Source organism: Saimiri boliviensis, chromosome 10 (assembly GCF_048565385.1).
Source record: "Saimiri boliviensis isolate mSaiBol1 chromosome 10, mSaiBol1.pri, whole genome shotgun sequence".
In the NCBI taxonomy this organism is placed as follows: domain Eukaryota; kingdom Metazoa; phylum Chordata; class Mammalia; order Primates; family Cebidae; genus Saimiri; species Saimiri boliviensis.
In genome coordinates, this window is record NC_133458.1 from 118528590 (window position 1) to 118546771 (window position 18182).

Genomic DNA, 18182 nt, shown 5'->3' on the forward strand with positions numbered 1-18182 from the left:
GTTTCTAGGTGGAAGTCCAGAGTGATTTCTCTTTGTTGTCTTTGAAATGCCACCCAAAGCTAGGGAGACATTTAGCAGAAGAGTGGGCTTGCTCACGGGTTATAGAGTCAGATGTTACTGCTATGCAGACTTCAGTAGTACCTAACCCTAGAATAAGAACTGATTCCTCTTTCTCATTTAATCCTCTCAACTATAAACACACCATTTAACATGCATATCCAGGTGATGGAATCTTGATTTTAAACATGGAACAATTCCCACATTTTTGGAATGGAATAAAGTCAAGCTAGCAGGCAAGCAGGACCAGTAGCTATATAATGTGATATGCATTCTCCACCCATGCCTTAACCACCTCCAGGGATTTGGTAGTGACTTTAGAAGGCATAATGGTTACAATGTCGAGCCACCTGCCTAGGCCTCTCTTTTGTTTCTCCCTGTAGTGATTCTTAAATTTCAGTTTGTATAAGAAGTTTTATACCCGGCTAGCTACACAGCTTCTTGTAGCTTGTATTTACTGAACAATTTAAGTAATGCTAGGCTGTCTACTTTGGTACTTTTGACAACTCTAGGCTCAGTTGTACTGCTGGTAGCTCTAATGAGATGTTCGTTGAGGAGGGGATACATTCATCCAACTGCCATGTATTAAAATGCCTGCCTACTATAGCTCTGAGTCTGTAACTGTGAATGTGATGTGGGCCTTGCCCTTAGACTACTCCAGATGAAGTGGGGAGAACGTATTTCCTTCTCAGTTATGCCTCACCAAGCGTTGGGCTTGTGCACTGATCTTTCCTGGAGAGGCTGATGAGACCATGTACCTTGTTTCACTTCAAGAATGGTATGGGTTGCCCTGATCACTGGTAATCTGCCTAGAGGATTTGCTAGCTTGCCACCTGTATTAGTCTGTTTCCATGCTCCTAATAAAGACGTACCTGAGACTGGGTAATTTGTAAAGAAAAAAGGGGTTTAATGGACTCACAGTTTCATGTGGATGGGGAGGCCTCAAATCATGGCAGAAGGCGAAGGCATGTCTTACATGGTGGCAGACAAGAGAGAATGAGAACCAAGCGAGAGGGGTTTCCCCTTATAGAACGACCAGATCTCATGAGACTTATTTGCTACCACAAGAACAGTATGGGGGAAACCTCCCCTATGATTCAGTTATCTCCCACCGGGTCACTCCTACAACATGTGGTTATTTGTTGAGGCTGAGGGGGAGGGGCTGCTGACCTCTAGAGGGCAGAGGCCAGGCATGCTGCCAGCTATACTGCAATGCTCAGGACAGCTCCTACAGCAGAGAAGTATGGCTCCAGCTGGTAATTGTGCCAGGAATGAGAAAGCCCAGGCTCGAACCTTTGTCCCATAAATTTCATCAGTAGTAACAGTGATTATATACAGAAGCCTTAGGTGCTGTTTCCTCATGGAAATAGAAATTTAAGAGGATAAAGTGTGGTCTTTCGAGGATAAAATGTGAACTAGATTATCCATTCCGCAACTGTGCACCTGGCTCTACCCCAGGGGAGCCTTGCTATGCCCCCCTCCCTTTCCCCTGTGGTTTATTAATGTTGGGGGAAACCAATGAGGCCTAATTGGGCTTGGTTAAGTGAATTCCCAAGGGGAAGCCTCCTTGCATCTTTGCTTTCTCAATGGTTGCTTTGTGTACAGCTCCCCTCTGACTCTCCCCTGGAGCCACGTTATTGTATTCTCACCTGTTCAACAGGTTTTCCTTGAACGGTCTTGAGAAATAAATACCAGTCAAAGGGGTAGAAAAACAAGCTTGGCCTTTGAGTCCTAGAAGATTAGATGACCTCTTTTGCTGTAATTCTAGACAATTTTATGGAGAGTTAAGGGCAAGGTGCTTAACATGCATTTTTATTTTTATTATTTACGGTCTTAACCCCCAGGATTGTGTATGCTTTCTTTTGAATTGTGTTACCTAAACTACACAGTTTCTGCACATTAGAGGCTGCTTTCTTAATTTTTATTCTGAGGGTATGTAATTGAACTTGGATCTCAAATTAAAGTGATGTGGCATAGATATAATGCATTGTTCTTAGAACTCTCAAGTACTCAGAGAGCATACGGATTATGAAGAGGAGGTGTAGGGTACAGATTGTTTGCTTGTATTTGCACATAGGAAACACTATAATTAACAAATCTCTATTGTTGGATATTCAGTTGTTTTCGGGTTTCAAGAATTGTAAACAAAACAGAAATTGGCATTGCTATGGTTAATATTTCTTGAGGATAACATCCTAGAAAATTAAAATTATTCAAAGAGGATGCAGAATTTTAAGGCTTTTAGTATAGTTTGCCAAAGGCCCTCTGGAAAGTTGTGCTGATTTACACTCTGAATAGGTGTGCATGGACACACAGCTTTTTTCTTTAGAAGTCACAAATAAAGAGGTGTGGTAGACGTGTCTAGGGGGTCAGGAGTATGGTAAACTGAACCCACCAAGGATAACCCCACTGTTCTCTGAATGCATTCTCTTACTATTCTTACCCTTACTCAGCAAGTCACCTGTTTCAGGGACATAACAGGCATGCTCCTGCCTCGGGGCCTTTGCACTTGCTCCTTTTTTGGCCTAGGACCTGATTTCTCCAGATGTGCACAAGGCTCCCATCCTCACCTCTCAGACGCTTTTTTTTTTTCCTTGGAGGCAGAGTTCGCTCTGTCACCCAGGCTGGAGTGCAGTGGCACAATCTTGGCTCACTGCAACTTCTGCCTCCCAGATTCAAACGATTCTGCTGCTGCAGCCTCCAGAGTAGCTGGGATTACAAGCACTACCATACCCAGCTAATTTTTGTATTTTTTAGTAGAGACAAGTTTTCACCATGTTGGGGCAAGCTGGTCTTGAGCGCCTGACCTCAAGTGATCCACCCTCCTCGGCCTCCCATACTGCTGAGATTACAGGCATGAGCCACCACATCCAGCCTTAGATGTCTTTACTCAAATGCTGCCATCTCAGTTAAGCTTTCCCTGATTTTTCTGTTTAAAATTGTATTCCTGCCCCTCCCACACAGGTAGAGACCCAGGCTTCAGTTTCCTTCCCTGCTTGATTTTTCTCCTTAACCTTTGTTGCTAACTCCCAGATTTGCGGCTGTATATCCATCCCCAGCATGGGGCATAGGCTTGGCACCGAGCAGAGGCTCAATAATTATTTGTTGAATGAGTGACTAGACCACTTTGTAGATTTGCAATTGCTGGTTACCACTGATGAGCTTCTCAGCAGGCTTCCCTCATCATCTTTGGCCAAAGGAGTAGCGGTTTTGTTTGGTTCATTTCCTTTACTTGTCAGCTGTGCAGAAGTTCTTTATATAACTGCTGGTGGTGTTGAGGCTTCCATTATTAACTCAGCTATCTCTACTATCTCAGTAATGTCCAGCTTCTGCTGAGATCTGGGATAGTAACTCACAAGGCTTACTCTGGTCTGATAAAGGATCAAATGCACATGTTTAAGATCTTCATTTCAGATATCAATTTATCAAAAAATACAGATAATCCAATAGAAAAGGGGCAAAGGTTTGGACAGCAGGGAGCAGATGTCTTTTCCTCTTTATGTTCAACATCACTCACAATAAGTTAATTTAAAAATACATTAAGATTTTATTTTTCAACCTGTCAGGCTTGCAAAAATTCAATCTGTTGGTGAGGCTGGATGTAAATAGGCAACCTCATACAAGTCCAATGGAGAGATATTTGGAAATGGCTATCAACATTAACTGCATATAAACCTTTGACCCAGAAGTTTTACTTCTCTGAATCTGTTGTAAGGATGTACCTGCATATATGCAAAAATAGTTATATATAAGTTTAATTTGGTTTATGATAGATAAACTTAAGGAATCACCCAGATGGTCTACAGCAGGGGACTGGTTCATCAAATAGGACACATCCACACAATGAACTACTATACAGCTGTAAAAAGAATCAGGATGTTCTCTTTGTACTAACATAGAAGGAATTAGAAAATATACTAAAGGAAACAAAAAGAATGCTGCCTTTTGGCCGGGCGCAGTGGCTGATGCCTGTAATCCCAACATTGTGGGAGGCTGAGGTAGGCAGATCACCTGAGGTCAGTAGTTCGGGACCAGCCTGGCCAACATGGTGAAACCCTGTCTCTACTAAAAATACAAAATTTAGCTGGGCATGGTGGTGCACACCAGCTACTCGGGAGGCTGAGGCTGGAGAACTGCTTGGATCCAGGAGGTGGAGGTTGCCCACTCCAGCCTGGGTAATAGAGGGAGAGTCCATCTCAAAAGAAGAAGAAAAAAAGAATGCTGCCTTTTATATAAAGAAAGTGGAAAATGTAATAATATATTTTTGTATTTGAAGAAATACTTGAAATTTTGGAGGGATAATTCATGACTTTGGATAACTGGAATAGGAAGTGAAAGCAGATATTGATGGGTGGGTGACATTGGGAGAAGAGACTACACTGTACATCTTTGTACACACACACACACACACGTTTGTATCACATGATTGTTAACAAAAAATTAATTTTAAAATGAAATGGGGCCGGGTGAGGTGGCTTATGCCTGTAATCCCAGCACTGTGGGAGGCTGAGGTGGGCGGGTCACCCAGAGTTCGAGACCAGCCTGGCCAACATGGTGAAACACTGTCTCTACTAAAAGTACAAAAATTAGCTGGGCATGGTGGTGGGCACCTGTAATCCCAGCTGTTTGGGAGGCTGAGGCAGGAGAATGGCTTGAACTCAGGAGGAGGCAGTTGCAGTAAGCCAAAATTGCCCCACTAGGCAACAGAGAGAGACTGTCTCAAAAAAAAAAAAAAAAAAAAAAAGAAAAGAAAAAAAGAAATAGGCTAGCCTGGGAGGAGAATAATGGTTACTTCCTTTGTGTAAGAAGCACTATTCATTCAAGTGAGAAGTCCAGGTCTGTTCTGAATGCCATCCTATCCACATCTGTACATTTTCTGCCCCGCCCCACCCCCCATCGAAGAAGGTGCATTGTGTGACCAGGCCTTGGGGAGGGAGTCTGGGAGTGCCTGTGTGTGAAGTCTCCAGGCATTTCTCCTTCGTGATATCCTGGTTGCTAGAGTGCGGAGATCTATTTGTGACACACAGAAAACACTTTAAAGAACCATTGCTTCCTGATCATGACTTCCTGGGCAATCTGTCCTTCCGGAGACTGTTGAGCGCCAGACGTTTACATGCATGTCTGGACAGAGAGTGAGCCTGGCTCATTCAGACTCTGGGCACCATTCGAAGCAGAACTCAGTGGTAAGGAACAGCTTTCTTTCCACTGAAGATTCGCTCAAGCCGTGCCCGGCAGGGCGGGCAGCGTCTCCTGGCGGCTTTGACGCAAGAGCGTTGGCACGGGTACCTCCATCTTTCTTAGGAGACCCTCGTGCCGTTTGCCTGTGCCGCTGCGCCTTCAGCACCCAGGCACCAAGGGGAGCCGTTTTTCATACCAAACCACCGGTGAAAACAGGAAGTGATGAAGCACAATTCACGCTGCATCTGCACTGAGTGACTTCTCTTTCTTTTTTGTCATTCCTCACTAGGTGTAGACACGTGTGGCCGTTTACGCTGTAGGATCCCCAGTCCCACTGGCTTTGAACGTTTTGGGGGCTTACCATGCCGCCACCCGCGGACATCGTCAAGGTGGCCATAGAATGGCCGGGCGCCTATCCCAAACTCATGGAAATTGATCAGGTTAGTAACGTGACAGCGTTGGGAGTTTATTTTCACTTTCCTTTCCATATTGGAATTTTCATAGGCTTTGGATAGCTCTTTCTTCCCGCTTTCTCTCTCCAGCTGTGTTGAAAAATCTGTGCAATAATTCTTGCAATGTTGGCTTGATTTCTGTACCACGTGTAATCGTGATGGATGGGGTTTTTATACTCTTTCCACTTGGATTGTGTCAATGCAGGATTTGTGTCTGAAGCTGGGAAGGAGGTGGGAGGGACAGTGGATCAGGCCCTGGGCAGTTGACACAGTGGAGGCTGCCCCATCCCTGCCTTGCCATGACACATGAATATGTGCAGATTGTTGTAACACAGGCAAGACAAAACTTTTAAAATCGTTTTTCTCTTCAGTTTCTGCAGAAGCAGCCAAATGCATTGGTACTTTGTTACATTAATAGCTTTATGATGAAATTAGTATAGAGGGGTTCAGTCTTGGATCTCAGCCAACTGTAATTTTTATTTTTTAGTGTAAAATTCACTATGTGTCTAGCATATTGTCTGCCATGTAGTAAATACTCAGCAAATGTTTATTGAATTAAAAAATATCAAGAATACTTATAAAAGTGGTTGTACCCATAAAGGCACTTTAACTTGAATCTTGAGAATTGTATGGTGTGATTCTCATGCACTATTTGATGATAGGTTATCTCAGAATGGTTACTTTTGTCCTCATTTTACTGTAGTCATTCTAGAGCAAGTGATTTAAAGGATAAAAGGTTGAGACCTAATATGTACTTATGGATTTTATAATATCTGTAATATAGGGTTCTAGATGGCTTTCTATATTTTCAAAATTATAATACTATGGCAAATCCAATCTTTTATGTTCTCTATACTATTTTATGATTAAGATTTACAATTTTTTTCCTGGTCAGATTTTATTATCTGCTGGCGGGATCAATGCAAGAGTTATATGGAATTCTGTGATTCCAAAGGAATCACTAAAATGAATTCTACAGGTCAGATCAGAATTAATTGAACTTAAACTCAAATGTAAGAAAGGGTAAATTTTTGAGATTTTTGTCAAAAAAGCTGTCATCACACCACACATCATTGTCATTTTGACTGCTCTCTGAGGTGGTTTCTACTGACTCAAGAAGCAATCTATACAAATAGAGAAAAGTAGAGATGCCTGATAGTTTCAGATACATTTGAGTCAGGCAAGAGATGCTTATCTATTTTCATGTGTGGTTTGAGATGCTAGTTAAAATTTACCTTAAGAAAACGTTTGGAGATACTTGGTGCAGACTAAATGTAATTAGGATTAGGTTTGGCCACAGCCTAAGAGAGCAACACTTCGATTAGATAGACGTTGGTCTCACGTATATATAGAGGTCCCAATGCCCTGCAGTGGCATGCACTCGGGCCCTCTGTGAGGGTCCTTCTCATTGAGAAGGCAATTGCATTGCCCTTCTCAATCTGTGGGGCTTCGAACCAGATGCTTGGGCATCACCTAAAAGCATGTTAGAAATGCAGAATCTCTGGTCTTACTCCAGACCTCCTGACCCGAGTCTACATTTTAACAAGATCCCCAGGGCATCCCTGTGCATAGTTCAATCTGACGTGCTCAGCTGGATACCTAGTGTCCAACCCCAAGTGCTCATCAGAACTACCCAGGCATTTATTCAATTAACTGTTTTCAGTGATCCCACCAAGAGACTCTAATTTAGTGGTTCTGGTAAACTATTTGATTTTGATTCTGCAGTGATCAGTGCAGTTTGGGTACCTTTGCTTTAAGAAAGTAGCTCTTGATAGATAGTTCTCCATACCTGTGAGGTTAATGTAGTATTCTCTCTTTGAGGATGGCCTTTGCTATGTGTGTGTTTTAATATATTTTTTTTAAAATTATCTGTTTATTTTGGAATAATTTATATTTACAGAAAATTACGAAGATTGTATAGTTACATTTATACCCTTTTTCCAGTTTCGCCTCATGTTAATATCTTAATCCTGGTACATTAGTCAAAACTAAGAAATTGACATTGGTACATTACATTAACAAAACCACCAGCTTTATTTGGATTTCACCAGATTTTCCACCAATGCCCTTATTCTGTTCCAGGGTCTAATCCAGGGATACCAACTGTCATGTTTCCTCAGTATCCTTCCATTTGGATAATTTCTCAGTCTTTCTTTGTTTTTCATGGCCTGATAGCTTTGACAAGTAATTTTATGTTGATATAATTTTAAACACACAAAAATTGCAAGGATAGTACAAAGCACTCTGTACCTACTTTTTCTGAACCATTTGATGAGGCCTTGGAAGCACCATCCCCCTTAACTCCTGAACACTCAGTGTGTATGTCCTAAAAATGTAGTCATCCTCTTACATAATCACAGTACGTTTATAAAAACCAAAAGTAAATTGAATTCTGGTATAATGCTATTGTCAAATTCACAGTTTGTACTCCATATTCAAATTCCATCAGTTGTCCCAATAGGGTCCTCTACAGGTATTTTCTCTATGGTGTAATATCCTGTCCAGGATCATGTACCATGTTTATTGTTGGGTCTCTTTGGTCTCCATAGATCTGCAGAAATGTATCAGTCTTTATCTTTTGAGACCTTGACATTTTTGGAGAGTACAGGGGCAGCTATTTTAGAAAAAGTCCTCAGTTTGGGGTTCTCTTGCGTATCCTACTGATCAGATTTGAGTTTTGTATTTTTGGTAGAAATGTAGAGAAATGATGTGTCCTTTATGACCCATCATATCAGGAGGTACATGGTGTTGCACTGTCTCTCATTCTTGGTGATTATTCTGGTTTTATAGATGACAAGTGTAAACATTAGTTAAATTTTAGACCTCCTATTAATCACATATGGAAACCTAGATAGACAGTTAGGAACCCAGACTCTTGTTGCCCTGCAGTTGCTGAAATTATAGTGAGACTTATGAAGTGTTGGTGTCAGATGTTGTTTCTTGATTGAGTCAGAAGTTGGCATGAGAATTAGAAGTATGTTTGCACATACAATGAAGAATAGAAGAAATGATTATTACTTGGGTTTTCTCCTAATCTTCTACCTTGTTCAGTAAAAGATCACATCAGCTGCCTCTCTCCCGTAGCATGTTAGTTTCATTAAGAAAGCTCTTTGCATTATTTTTTAGCCTGGATAGCTACTATTTCTCTAAAAACTGTTTCCAAAATTTGGGTTAAGCACTGCTGCTCTAGCATCTCCCAAAATTTTGGGTAACAGTATTGTGTTGTCCTTATCACATTGTGTTGTCCTTGTCTATCAACTGAACCCAGTGGTCCTCAACCTTGAGTGTGTACAAGAAGCATCCATGGAGCTTGTAAGAAGGGCACATACCAGCTTGTGCAAAATGCACGCCCAGCTGCAGAGATTGTGATTCTGTTGGCCAGCGGCAGGGCCTTTCATCTGCACCTGTGATAAGCACCAGATGAATCTGATCCAAGGGCTTCCACAGTTGGAGAAGCAGTCATTAGACTGGGAACTGCCTGTCTTTGAATGTTGTTTCTTCTTGCCTGGTGAACAGTCCTTAAGATGAAAAGATACTGCCGGGCGCGGTGGCTCAAGCCTGTAATCCCAGCACTTTGGAAGGCCGAGGCGGGTGAATCAGGAGGTCGAGAGATCGAGACCATCCTGGTCAACATGGTGAAACCCCGTCTCTACTAAAAATACAAAAAATTAGCTGGGCATGGTGGCACGTGCCTGTAATCCCAGCTACTCAGGAGGCTGAGGCAGGAGAATTGCTTGAACCCAGGAGGCGGAGGTTGCGGTGAGCCGAGATCGCGCCATTGCACTCCAGCCTGGGGAACAAGAGCGAAACTCCGTCTCAAAAAACAAAAACAAAAACAAAAAAACATGAAAAGATATTTCATGAATGAATAATTGGAAGGAGGTGCTTCCTGAGTAGTGATTATCTTATCAGGTGCTCAATTCTGCTCAGCCACCCTCCAACAATGTCTGGAGTTTTCAGAGGGATGTCTGCCCATGATGGACTTATCTTCTTTCTAAATATTTAGGAGAAAATTCTGTGTTTCCACTCAGCAGGAAAAACTCCCAGGAGCTTTTTACTTTGCTGTATCAGGGAAGCTCTCAAATGAGTTATGAGCTCACTGGTTCCTGGCTCCTGCTCTGGGCTTCGAGATCTGTTGTTGAGTTTCAGGCTCGGGGGGCTGCTTGAGGCTGAAGATGTTTGTTGTCTGGATACATCAAGGCTCCTACATCCACTGCTCTTGTTAACTTACCATGCTCTGAACAATGTTTTATTTATCAGTCAAAAGTCTAGAATCCCAAACACTTTGATCAGCAGTGTCTAATAAGAGGCAATGTGGCAGAAGGGGCAAGTACAGGCTCCAAGGACATTTAAACCTGGATGTGAGCCCTTGTTTTAGTTCCTTCAGCTGCTATAACAAAGTACCTTAAGCTGGGCAATTTACAAACAACAGAAATTTATTGCTTGCAGTTCTGGACGCTGGGAAGTCCAAGATCCAGGCGCCAGTGGGTGTGGTGTGTGATGAGGGCTTGTTCCTCATAGGTGGTGCCTTGTATGTGTCCTCACAGGCCAAAAGGGGCAAACAGACTCTGCCAAGCATGTTTTTATGCCACCACCATGGGGCCAGGCTTCAAGCAGATGAATTTTGGGGGAACACAAACATTCAGACCATAGCAGTCCTGGAGCCCTGCTTTCTGTAAAAGGCTCAGTTAGCCTTGTTGAGCCTCAGTCTCTTTGGGATATTAATTTCCTACTTTTATGGTACTTGTGAAGATTAATAAAAACACGTGAAAAGAATGTAGCATGTTGCCTGGCTCACAGTGATTCCTCAATAAAGGCAGCTATTATTGCTGTTAGTTTAAGCAAATTCCATTAGATTAGTAAATCAGGTACCCTGGTTTTCTTTTTCACCTGCACTTCCATTGTGAACAGTTGTCTTTTGTTCTCATTCTTTCTCTGTGTTTTTTTTTTTTTTTTTTTTTTGAGACAGAGTTTCGCTCTTGTTACCCAGGCTGGAGTGCAATGGCGCGATCTCGGCTCACCGCAACCTCCGCCTCCTGGGTTCAGGCAATTCTCCTGCCTCAGCCTCCCGAGTAGCTGGGATTACAGGCATGTGCCACCATGCCCGGCTAATTTTTTGTATTTTTAGTAGAGACGGGGTTTCACTATGTTGACCGGGATGGTCTCGATCTCTCGACCTCGTGATCCACCCGCCTCGGCCTCCCAAAGTGCTGGGATTACAGGCTTGAGCCACCGCGCCCGGCCTTCTCTGTGTTTTAACATGTTTAAGAAAGAGACAAAATTAAAGGGTAAGTGGGAGGCATCCTCTGGTAATAAAGAGTCCTAACTGGACACATAGCCCATGTGTGGTGTGGAATATTCACTGGCTCCCTAGAACTCTGTGATCTTTTTTCCGTCTTGGCCACTCACCATTTCTCAGCAACAGCTTTTCTGTTCCCTGCATAAACTCTTTAGGTTTCCACTACCTTCTGCCCCTGCCCTGCCCACTCAGGCCTTGCGTTTGAAGGAAGACACAGACCAGAAAGCTACCATTTCTGTCTTTGCCTTAGAATTTCTCTGCCTTCATATTTGAATGGCACCACAGACTACCTGATGCCTTTGTCTCCTGCCTTCCTGTTTTATTTTGTTTCTTTCTACTGCCAGCAGAGGACGGAAGAAGTGGTCCCAATTTCTTTCCAGTGCTTTCAGCTTATCCCTGCCCCCAGTGCTCCACATAGGTTTTAGCCCATGCTTGCCACCCTGCCTGAAGCTTTCTCCCATGCATGCCCTCTGCTCTTATTCTTTTCTTCTTCTCTGTCTTCTACAGTGAACTCTTCTGTTCTTACCTTGGAAAATCCTCTCCCTCACCCCTTGACCTAGTAACTCTCTTTTCGTGTATTTTATTCTATGTTTTTTCCATTCCAAGCTTATTTAAATGTTACCAGTATGTGCCATCTATGTTGTTCCAGGCTTTTTTGCTTTTTTTTTTTTTTTTTTTTAAGACAGAGTTTCGCTCTGTTGCCCAGGCTAGAGTGTAGTGGTGCAATCTCGGCTCATTGCAACCTCTGCCTTCCCCGGTTGAAGCGATTCTCCTGCCTCAGCCTCCTGGGTAGCTAAGACTACAGGCACATGCCACCACATCTGGCTAATTTTTTTTTATAGTTTTAGTAGAGACAGGGTTTCTACTACACCCATTTTGTAGAAGCTGCATTGGCCAGAATGGTCTCAATCTCTTGAGCTTGTCATCTGCCCGTCTTGGCCTCCCAAAGTGCTGGGATTACAGGCATGAGCCACTGTGCCCGGCGTTCCATGCTTATTTTAATCTTTGGATGAGCAACAGTTTACCTCTCTACAGGGCTCCCCTCTTTGGTGGCACCTCTGCCTTGGTTGTCCTCACCCTCTTGGTTACACTTGGCAAAATTGCTCATTCTCAACTTCTTGAAACTCTCTCTCCCTTCCTCTAGCTTCAGAATCTGAGATTCCTCTTCCTTGTTTGATTTACCTGAGAATGTTTTCTTCTGGGTTTCTCTTCTTTCTAGATCAGTTCCAACGTCAGTGCTAAGCCCTCTGGTCTGTGCGTTCACTGTCGACACTCTTTGTCTTAGAGTCCATGTTCACTGATGACGTTAAAGTTTCACCTCTGCCTACATACATAACAGCAGTTCCCATCACCAGCGTGGCCTGCCAGCTAACCACTAGTTTCATTTCTCTGTTGGGTGGATATATGATTCCCCTCTCTAACTTAAGTTGTCTGCAGGAGACAGATAAATGGTTAGTGAAACTGCCCATATGTTAACTTGAAGAAAGGGGTCTCACAGGTATTACCAACTTTTTGAGGTTATTCCATATAGAGGAGGGACCATTAGATAAGTTCTTTTTTTAATTTCCTTAACACAGGGTCTCACTGTGTCACCCAGGCTGGAGTGCAATGGCATAATCACAGCTCACTGCAATCTCTAATTCTGGGCTCAAGAGATCCTCCTGCCTCAGCCTCTTGAGTAGCTGGAATTATAGGTGTGCACCACCGTGACTAGTAGTCTTTGTATTTTCAGTAGTGACAGGATTTTGCCATGTTCCCCAGGCTGGTCTTGAACTCCTAGACTTAAGTGATCCTCCTGCCTCAGCTTCCCAAAATGCTGAGTTTACAGTCATGAGCCACCACACCCTGCCTAGATGTGTTCTTTATGGCCTAAATGTAGGAACTCCATCCTATCTGTACTAGTAGAGAGATTTCATCTCCGGTCAAGAAAAGTCAGTAACTGCTTAGAGAAGCTGTGGTGAGCATATTCAGTCCCAGAAAGGGTGATGGGAAGAGATACCTGGTTTTCAACCTTAGCTCTACTTCTCAAATGGCTTGGGGCGGAGGGGTGGCTGCTGTGGGCTTCCAGGCACTCCTCACTCACTCCCCCTGCAGCAACTTTGTATGGTCCCATTTTCATTTGCAGATGATTTGGGGAAAGATTTTGTTTGAAAAACGCTTATCACAGTTTAAACAAATAGTCATGGATGATTGATGAGCTTTCTATTGTTCCTGATACTTTACTCAGATTCTTTAGGGTGGCTTTGCATCCTTCCATATTTTTCGCAAGCATTACCCCTGGACCAAGGTTGTATCTGCAGGTACTGTATGTGATTCCTAAGTACCCTTCCATTTTGTAGAAGCTGCTACTTTGGACGCTTATTCCTGCACATTCATGTCGTTTTTCATCTCTTGCTGTTTCCTTCTAAAAGTACACCACCTTGAATTCACCCTGTCTTCTCCCAGCTTTCTACTGCTTTCAATCCTGGCTTTGCTAAGCACTGCAGAGAGCCTCCTTTATACTCAAACCTTTTCTGATGACATTATAATGCAGTCTTTTCTCCAGCTTTCTAATTTCTTAGACCATTTTCTTTGCCTGTAGCTTTTATTTGCAGTTAATATATTTCACACATAATGTAATTTACATTTTTCAATTTTTGTGCTCACATCTCTTGAAATAGATTATAAGCTCTTGGAGGTCAGCCTGTGGCTTACATACATTTGTATCCTGTGGTTCATCACATTGATCTCCGTTTCTGTGTATCTACAATAGGTTTCAATTCTGAACAGTGAAGATAAGGATAAAACACTGGTAGTCTTCATTCTTCAAACAGAAAAATTATAATAGCACCCTACCCCAGTGCATTGGGAGGGAGTTAGTTCCCTAAAAGAAACACAGATGCCTGTGTTTTAGTAAGTGTGATTGCCTGCAGTTTTTCAACTACCATATTTCTATAGCATGTTTAAGATATAATTCCATATGCATAATTTTGATTTACACAAGACCTTTGAAAATCTTGCTGAGCAAAACCCATTTGAGTTTTTGTACTTGACATGGAGTTTTGCTCAGTAGTAGTAGTAATAATAATAGCAACCGCCACATACTGTGTGGCAGGCAGCAGAAGTGACTTACACGTAGGATTTCTTCACTTTACTACAGCCCTTCAAGGTTGGCTTATACTCCCTACTTCACAGTTATTCAAAGATTCATCTAGCCCAAGATTACTCAGCTAGGAAGGTACTGATTTGAATCCAGCGCTGTTTGACACTAAAACCCAGGCAGTTTTAGTTTTTGTTTTTGAGATAGAGTTTTGCTCTTGTTGACTGGGCAGGAGTGCAGTGATGTGATCCTGGCTCATTGCAACCTCTGTCTCCTGGGTTCAAGTGATTCTCCTGCCTCAGCCTCCCAGGTAGCTGGGATTACAGGTGCCCACCACCACACTCGGCTAATTTTTGTATTTTTAGTAGAGATGGGATTTCATCCTGTTGGTCAGGCTGGTCTCGAACTCCTGACCTCAGATGATCCACCTGCCTTGGCCTCCCAAAGTGCTGGGATTACAGGTGTGAGCCACCGCACCCAGCCCTGGCAGTTTTTACTAAATCATTGTGTCTTTCTGCTGGCTAGCTCTGTTTTCATCTCTCCATCTGTTATGTCCCTGCTTAACGGTTCCCAGCAGTAACACCAGCCTGGTTCAAGCAAACACACGCACCTTGCAGGCTGGCTTGCTCCTGCTACTAACCATGTGACTTCCAGGGATACACCGTGTCAAGAAAGCAAAGGACACATTGTGTTAAGAAAGCAAAGGGAAATATGGCAAGTGGTCTGGCGTATTACAGAAAGAACCCATCTGAAGCAGGAAAGAGCCTTGAAAGGCTAGTTTATTGGGGCTGAGACACTTGAGGAGGCGTGGTGCTTATGAGCATGGACTTTAGGGCGGGCTCATATGGGCTCAGAATTGGCTCTGCCACTTACCTGCTCTGTGACCCAGGATGAGTTTACTGCTTTGTAAGGAAGAACTGGCAATATGCATTAACCCTTTCTAGTGTTATGGGATTGTGTGAGACAATCACTCAGTTATTCATAATTGGCTCCTATTGGTTACCATTATTAAATGGTAATTTAATAATGGTATTTTAGTAATTAAATGGTAATTTAATAATGGTAACCAATAGGAGCCAATTATGATTCTTCTGTCTGATACATAGAATAGAATAAGCTTCTCATGTTGCAGGTAAGTCTGGAATAATGTAATATAAACTTTCCCTTAAATGCATTAAAGTAAGCTCTTTAGCCTGAAAACCATAATTTCCAAGACAATTAAATATTGGCTCCCTGGTGAAAGTTGAAAGACAGTTGAGCTCCAAATAAAGAGGCTTGGAAATTCAGATTTTTTTTCTTTTAACGATCACATAAAATGAGGAAAATGGAACTGCATTTCTAGAAAACCAGGTTCTAATTTTGCATTGCAGAAATTAAAAGTCATGTAATTTTCCTTGCCTGTTTCTTCTTGGGTGGTTAGATTAGACTGGAATTTCTCAGCCTTGGCACTATAGACATCTGGGGCCAGATAATTCTTGATTAGGAGGGCTGACCTGTTCATTTTATACTACCTGTGCGTTGCAGCATTTTAGCGGCATCCTGGCCTTTATTCACTAGATGAATTGGTACCACCTCCCACATGTGACAAGTGAGAATATCTCAGACCAGCAGGTTGGGGCTGCAGTGAGCTGTGATCACACCACTGCACTCTAACCTAGGCAACAGAGTGAGACCCTGTTTCAAATTTTTAAAAAGAAAAGTCTTAGACATTGCCAAATGTTCCTCGGGTGGTGGACAAAGTCTCCTCCTGTTGAGAATGGACTAAATCAGGGGCTCCTGAGCTTGGTTCTATATCACAATCACTCATGAAACATCTTGAAAATACACAGAGGATCATTTTGTGGTGATCCAAAGTTCAGAGATCCTTGTTGTGAAGCTCCCCTGGTGATACGCTCTTGGACCTACATTTGAAAACATTGCTGTGAAGCCCTCAAAATTTCTCACTCGACCTGCAGGAGCTACCTTTGGCTTCCACAGTAACTTTTAGTGAGTCTTTTACAGGTAGTGCCTCAATTCCTCCATGAGGTTAAAAATTCTTAGCCTGTCCTTACTTTACAGAGAGAGCAAGTGTAGCAAACTTTAAGAGTTCATTTTGCTCCAATTAAGAAAGGTGTAATAAAGACTATGTGATACTGCACCATTGCTTTCATGCTCTCATAATAGTTGAAATGATACCGGTAGAGGAATAGTCATCCTTCATCTGATTTTTGCAACTTTTAGATTTGGTAATGTAACAGTTATTTCTTAAACTTCCTTCAAAATAAAGTGACTGGGGTACTTCCTTTTCGGGTTTTAGCTCTCTTTTCTTGTGTGAGAGAGTCTATATAACCTCATACAATCTTAAAATTCGCCATGTCTTTTGAAGAAAAACACAGCAAACTTATCTCTCCCTTTAACTGAGAGCTGTTTAATTGAGCTAGAATGAACTCTGGCACTCTCCTTTTCCTTCTGCAAATGACATGCAGATTTAGTTTGCTCCGGAGGTGGGTGCTGGTGGTGTTCTCTGCTGTTCTACTTCCTTCCACAACACTGTCACTCTGAGAAGTCTGGCAACTCAGGACACTCTTCTAGTAACTATGTTTTCTTAAGACTTGGTGACTAAGACCTCTGACATTTCTAGAACCTTTTGTGAGTGTTACACTTTGCTAATTTTCCTGTTACGTCAACTGGTTATTTGTGGCAACATATCTAAATACATGGATTTCAGTGTTGAGAAGGAACTCTGCGTTCTCAGGAACAAACAGCTTGTACTTTAGGAGTACATAGACCAATGTGCAGTGTGTCCAGAACTCCAAGGAAGTGAGAGCAACCTCTGGCAAATAAAATATGTGTGTTTCTAGTTTCTTGTTGCTAGCTTTCCATCAAATGCATTTATGGGTCAATGGCATCACCATCATGCTTGATCCCCACCCCTACAATCTCCACAGTTCCTCAAATAGCAAGTCCTTTAGAGTCAGCCTCCTAAATGGGCTTGAGTCCATTCACCTTTTATCCGTCCTAGCTGCCACTGCTTTAGCTTACCTCCTCTAGGTGGCTTCAGTAGCATCACAGCTGGCTTCTAGGCCACACCTCTTCCTCCCCTTCCCATCCATTCGCCCAGGCCTAACATTCTGCACTGGCTTGTATTGCACCTAGAATAGAATCCAGACATCCTTGGTGTGGTTGGGAGGGCCCCCTGCTCCCAGCTCTTGCCAGTGCACTGCCTTGCTTAGTGCCACAGTGGAGTCCCCCGGTGCCACCATCTGAGTTCTCATCATATGCAAACATTTTCTCCTTTCACAAACACAATTTTTTTCCCACTTCTGAGTCTTAAAAAAATGTGATTTTTCGCTTAACTAGAAATTACCCTCCTCACTTCTCTGCATGTCTAGCACCTATTTATTCTTCCATCCCAGATGAAGGTTAAGTTTCTTAGACCTTTCTCTAAGGCCTTTTCTGACTCTTCAGACTAGATGCAGGCACTTGCCGTGTGCACTTGTAACATCCTACAGGGCTCGACTTGTCAACACTGTAATCACTGTGTGATGCTCTGCATGGGCCAAGTGTGTCCCCAGCACCGCACAGGCCTGCACGTGCTAAACTCATATATGAGTGTTTGTTCAGTGAAGGAAGTAAGTGAAATTGTCTATTGACACAGACAATAATACATGAACAGGAGTGGTCATGGTGAAGGCATTCCTTGCCTTGTTTGCATCATGTATTCTAAATACATTATTACATTTTATGAATTGACTTTAGGAATATTTATGTGTGTCCTTCCATCAAAGCTATCTGTAGTTAAAAGACAATCAGTGACTTTGAGACAAACCGTCTCAAAATGATGATAGATGAATTCTTACTCTGGGACAAGTTTGTAGCGATCTGTTTGGATTGATCAGCCTCATCATGATGAGATGCTCATAATTTCTAGCTGTCACTTCTTCCTTGACCTCCTCACCCATATAACAACGCTCCATCTGTCTGTCTGCCTTGCTCATCAGTATGGCCCTTGTACCTCAAACTCAGCATATTTAAAACGGTTCTCCTTGATTCTCCCTGCCTCAAACCCATGCAATTTTGCTTTTCTTCATATTTTCCTTTTCTTGGTGACAGATGTGAACTGTGCCCAGTTTGCTCA

At 42.7% G+C, this 18182-nt stretch overlaps 1 protein-coding gene across 7 annotated transcripts in view; it reads left to right on the forward strand.

The window, feature by feature from the left end:
• ELMO1 (engulfment and cell motility 1) overlaps positions 1 to 18182 on the forward strand; it is a 573930-nt gene that overhangs the window by 106014 nt on the left and 449734 nt on the right. For 6 of the 7 annotated variants that reach the window (XR_012512236.1, XM_003930745.4, XM_010341311.3 and 3 more), the window contains exon 2: positions 5525 to 5675. Coding sequence is in view for 6 of the 7 variants with exons in the window: in XM_003930745.4 (XP_003930794.1) it covers positions 5598 to 5675 (78 nt within the window). In the remaining variant the exon portion in view is untranslated. Of the gene's footprint in view, positions 1 to 4600; positions 5241 to 5524; positions 5676 to 18182 lie in introns of those variants that run through there. The other variant, XM_074379813.1, reaches the window with a different exon arrangement.